The sequence below is a fragment of the Austrofundulus limnaeus genome, unplaced genomic scaffold (assembly GCF_001266775.1).
Source record: "Austrofundulus limnaeus strain Quisiro unplaced genomic scaffold, Austrofundulus_limnaeus-1.0 Scaffold141, whole genome shotgun sequence".
Taxonomy (NCBI): domain Eukaryota; kingdom Metazoa; phylum Chordata; class Actinopteri; order Cyprinodontiformes; family Rivulidae; genus Austrofundulus; species Austrofundulus limnaeus.
In genome coordinates this window covers 382,676-388,246 of record NW_013952543.1, presented here as the reverse complement: position 1 = coordinate 388,246, position 5,571 = coordinate 382,676, and the positions used below count along the sequence as shown (strand labels likewise).

At 36.9% G+C, this 5,571-nt stretch overlaps 1 protein-coding gene across 1 annotated transcript in view; it reads left to right on the top strand.

The window, feature by feature from the left end:
* Positions 1 to 327: 327 nt before the first annotated feature.
* pym1 (PYM homolog 1, exon junction complex associated factor) overlaps positions 328 to 5,571 on the top strand; it is a 7,165-nt gene continuing 1,921 nt past the window's right edge. Inside the window, exons 1-2 of the mRNA XM_014016224.1 lie at positions 328 to 615; positions 3,208 to 3,301. Coding sequence (XP_013871678.1) covers positions 585 to 615; positions 3,208 to 3,301 — 125 coding nt within the window. The 5' untranslated portion in view covers positions 328 to 584. The remainder of the gene's footprint in view (positions 616 to 3,207; positions 3,302 to 5,571) is intronic.

Here is a 5,571-nt window from a genome sequence, read left to right as displayed (position 1 = left end):
GATAGATAGATAGATAGATAGATAGATAGATAGATAGATAGATAGATAGATTTTTAAAGAAATATTACGTTAACAGTTGTAGTTGTTGATGGTTTTATTTCCAGAAAAAAATGAGCATTTTAATATGTAATGACCCTGATACATAATTTTTCCACTTTTAACTAGAAAACTGACAAAGTAAGTAGATTTGGTCTCCTTGCTCCTCTTTACCCGTCGCTAGTTTAACTAGTAAATTGTTCAGGCGACACGTCGAGCGCGAGAAAAGGCGTGCACGCTCAAACCTGGCAACCCACAATCCACGTAGTCGATTCGTCATTTCCGAAGTCCAAGAATGGGGTTCGCTCGTTTCGTCAGCCTGTTCCTCCCGCCGACATACTATAGCCTCTAGTATTTGTCTGTATCAGCTGTCATGACAACTTTTACTTCAAGTAGAAAAAACAAAACAAAACCACAACTTTAAAGCAAGTGTTTTTAAAACTGTAGCTTTTCCACTGTGTAGTGTCCAAGCGAGTAAGAGGACGTTTGGTGGGGGGAGGGAAACACAGTGACCGACTGAGGCGAGCGGAGCAGCATATTTTACCAAAATGGCAACCCCCTATGTTACAGATGAATCTGGTAAGGCTGCTGCATGTGGGACACATTTGTTTAATTGAAACTGAATCTTCTTATACAAACATAACCACAAWATCAGATCAGATTAGCCTTCTCAATTTTAAGCAGTTATTGTTGCTGATTTAAGAACGCACAGATAGTTTTACTGTTAGCCGACATGCTAATATTATACCATCCACTGTTGTTAATTCAGCTCAATGCTGTCGCGCTGAATGAGTTACTGTTAGATAATAAAAACAAAGTTTGATATAGAACCCACTGCTGCGAGGACCACACATCTATTGTCACCTGTGTGACTTTGCAGTGTGTGGATTTTTAATGAACTATCAGCGCAAATAAATAGCATTTGCTATGTTAGCCTGCTAGCATAACTTAGCTTAGGGCTAATTGTAGAAAGAGATGTCCTGCAGTATAGACAAGACAATTATTCAGATTTATCTGTAAAAAAGCTCAAATAAGCCGTATTTTAAGTGTTTGGGTTCTATATATACACATTCTTAATAAACCTAAAATATTAAATAATAACTGAAGTTGCAACTAAGCTTAGGGTTTAACTGTGACATTACAGACATTAAAGTACTGTGTGAATATACAGTACTATACTAATGTGTGGATGTCACAGACTTTTCAGCTTCAGTTCTCTTTTTCTTGTGTCCAAATGCACAGAACGCTTGGTGTAATAATAAACAGAGATCTAATTGTTAAAAGTACCATCAGGTATATAAATAGTTTTTGACTTCATTTGGTTTCAGAATCATTTTAGAAGTTAAAGAGTTTGTATTAACAGTTGTTTTCAATAAATTAGGAGTAGGTTGGGTTATTGTTATTCTGAAATCAGCTGCAGCCCATTATTCTCACAGACAGGAAATTCAGACACATTACACCTGTTGTGCTGGCACACTTATATTTCTTGTATCTGAAGCAATAGATGACCTCACAGCACAATAAATAAAAGACACATTAGGTAGTTCTAATCAGACTGTGGGAACATGACTGAAACTCAGAATCAGGGGAAGCAGCCTTATGCATTTGTGTCCCTAATGAAATCGTGCCCCACTGTAAACATGTTTGTTTTTATTGTGTATGCATTTTGTTTTTCCATTGTTACCGTGTAAAACTATGTCTACAAATATATTTAAAAAAAATCTTTTTTTGTCGTTTTAGGTTCTTAAAGGAAAGCATATTGGGTTGCTTTTTGATAGAAATCTGCTTTATAAATCAGGTCTGACTTGACTAAAAGGTATCAAGAAAAAACAAAAACAAAACAAAAGCCAGTTTAGGAAAAATCTTGAATCTTTTTGTAATTTCATTTATCAGTAATGTAGACGTTCTTGCCATCTAGTGGTGTGGATTGGGGCTGTTGGTCAGATTTGTGTGGACAATATTTTTACTATAGAAGGAGAATAAATTATCGGTTTGTAAAAATATCCAGAGTTGTATAGATGAAGCTTCAATCACGTATAAATTATCCTGAAGTCAAACAGCTAAACTGACATCATTTTGACTAACAGAAAATTAATTGTTTAACACATTGAGGTAGTTCAATTACATGTATGCACAGTTAACTTTCCTAACCTGCTCAGTGGATGTGTTATCAAGTACAACACACACTCRGGCCCAGGAAATTAACAGAAATTTCCTGATTTGCCTCATTTTTTATACACTGTTGTTTAAGTTGGTGGTTCTGTGTTTTTTGTGTTGGCATGAACAGCGTCATCACACAGAGATTTTTGTTTTAGTATTTTTGGTTTCCCCTAAAAGCATCAAATGAAACAGCACAAACTGGTAGGTTTTGACTGTTCATTCTTGCATATTTTATAGTGTATTTAAGTCCACTCTTTGTATTAAATATTACTATAATCAAAATTCAATGATTCTCTGTTASTTTCAAATAATCTTGGTGTTTTATTGCTGCTTTTCTTCTAAGCTTGTGGATTCAGACTGTGGATTGTTGCATTTAACCAGATTCCTACACAGTGACATCTTGTGGTTTACTAAACTTACAGCATGTATTTTAGCCTGCACTACAATCTGCTGCTGGTGGTATAGTTTCAGTCCCATGTTGGCAATAAAAGCAAAAATAAAAAAATAAAAAAAGCCTTAATGGCTTTTGTAAACCTATCCTGTACTTCAGAGGAAGAGAAGAAAACTCGTAWATTATTTTGAGATTGTGAAATATCTGATAAAGCCCCCTCTCTGTAAATATTTATGTAGATGAAGTAAATTATTGATGTAAAACAAGGTACATTTTCCAATGAGAACAAGTTTCTGACTCTGATAATTTCAGCTGGCATTTTGTGGATTTTTTTTCTGTAGTTCTAGAGGTTTGAGTTATATAACTAGACTTAAAAAATGTTAACTATATTAATGTGACGAGGCAAATTATAAGGCTCAAATTTTAAAAGTAGCTTGATTGGATTTGGGATGTGCAGGGACTGTTTTAGTTTATGTGATAATCTAAGTGCAAATTCAAATTTCCTAATAAAACACAGCAATTTCAAGGTATTAGTAAATTAGCAAGAAAATGATAAATAATATATTTCATGTATTCACTGTGGCACCAAATTAAAGATGTTTGCACTGGTTGCCTTTCAGGTAAATACATCGCTGCTACTCAGCGACCTGATGGGACATGGAGGAAGCCAAGACGTGTGAAGGATGGYTACGTGCCCCAGGAGGAGGTCCCCGTGTGAGTACGACAGCAGCATGATGGATCAGTGGTTAGCACTGACGCCTCACAGCAAGAAGGTCCTGGGTTCAATCCCCAGTTTGGAACCGGTGTTTGCATGTTGTGGGTTTTCATTGGGTACACCAACCAAAAACATGTATGTTGCACTCAGGCCCAGGCCGCCTTTTTAAAAGACATCTGTGATCTCAGTGGGATTTGCCTGGTTAAATGAAGGTTAATAAATAAATTAACAAAATAATAAAGTTCACCTTTTTTTAAATTTCGAAACTTTAAACTCACGGTAATGATAAACTGTTTTCATAGAAACAAGTTCATGTGTCACTGCAATCCATTGTTTTGCCAATAATTGTTAGAAATATTGCAACCTGCACTTCAAATATTTTGGTATAATAACTCTTTTTTTTCTTTAGAATACTAGTCAACGTACAYTGTTACCAGTGGTGGGCAGCTCTAATTTAAATTTTAGTTGCGCAGTTTCTAAAGTGCTAGTCAATTTGTTTAGGTCCCCAAGTTCAAAAGCACATATGATCAATAAAACTTAGCAGAAGCWAATTTTAAAGCRCAACATAAACTCTGTTCACCAGAAAACATGCAGGTAAGAGTAAAGCGCTTTATTACCATCTAATGGCGAGATTATTTTTCTTTGACAGGTTGGCACATATCGGCGCAGAATGGGGAGGTGATTTGTAGAAACAGACTTTTAAATCATGGTTGTAAAACAAAAAATAGTTGTGGATTGCGATATCTCCTGCTTCTTGGTCAATTTCTTATGCTTATGGCAGGGCTTCAGTAAGAAAACATGCAGATATATTAGTGATTTTAAACTGTTTGTTGTAAAACTGAAGCAATGCATTCTGGGTAGGCTACTGGACACAGAACAATAACTCTGTTCTTTTCAAAATAAGAGCGTGAATTTAAACTGTTCCGTGTTTCTTTCTTTACTATTATTTATTTAATATTTATTGCCGCGGTGTCTCTCGGAGAGAGGAGGTAAAAACTGCACAGCTGAGTGTGGTTCTGCAGATCAGAACCGCAGGTGGATTGTCACCCAATGAAGAACCTGCAATTGCTTCCTGCCACGTAAAGAATTGTGGGAACACTACAGTCTCTACTAAGTGAAAAATAAACTGTCACCAAGAAGAGTCAGAAATCAGAGTATAAAGCTCTGTGAACGCGATGCTGACTGAGGTGTCACTGTTTCTTCACATGGGAGGTCTGCTGTGTTAAGTAGAGATGGCTTTCCCCTTCATTGTTCAAGAAAATGATGAAGTTTTAATGAATTATGTGGTTACTAAATGTAATGAGACTAGACGGCTCTTTCTCTTTGCTTTAGACGAAAATGACGTTTGAATGTGAAACATTATTTGTGATTAGCGCTACTCAATTTTAAATTTAGAAAGTGCTAATCATTTTAAGAAATTAGTAAAAACCCTAAAGCTCAAAGGAGAAATTTAGGTCTGCAGTTAGCACATTTGTGCTTTTAGACTAGTGCCCACCATTGACTGTTACAAGAAATTGTTGCTCTCTAGACTAGGCTGCTAGAATTACTTTAAAGCAGGGTCCTGAGAGTATGCATAAACCAACTTAATTATATCTTTAATATTAGCAACAAATTTCCTTAAATAAAAGCCATTAGTGGTGAAGTAGCCTAAGTCAGTGCTGTGGTCTCATAATCCTTGCGTGGTTGCATCAGAGAAGGCATCCGGCGTAAAAYGATCACCGCATCTTCCATGCAGGTTTGCTTGTAGTAACTCCTGCGGGAGGGACCGACCAAAGGCACTCAGGTTTCTGCTGTCACTAAGTAGGAATTTCTTATTTTGTGGGATGAGTTGGCCCTATCTGATTGGTCAGATTGACAGTTGGGTTTGAAGAAGCTGGGGGCAGCTGGGTGTAGCTTGGTCGAATTGACCAGGATGCATCTATATTTATAGAGATTATTTTAATCATAACTTGATAAAGTGTTAGCCCCGATGCTATCACCATATATATGTAGCTCAGCGCTACACCTTCTCTTCTCGTCACTGAGGTCCTCCATCACATGACAGAGAGGGGAACGCAAAAAGTGACTCAGCCTGCAACTGAAAATATGGATAAGGACCTCAGTTTAGCTTGTTTGTCGCGGTAGCACCGAGCTAATACATAAGGCAATACAGCGTCGGCGTTAAATCTAAAGCTAACAGGCTAAGCAGAGGTTCTTCTTCCATGAAGCAGCTCTGTTGTCCTCCATCTATATTTTCAGTTACAGGCTGAGTCATTTCTACCTTCTCCTC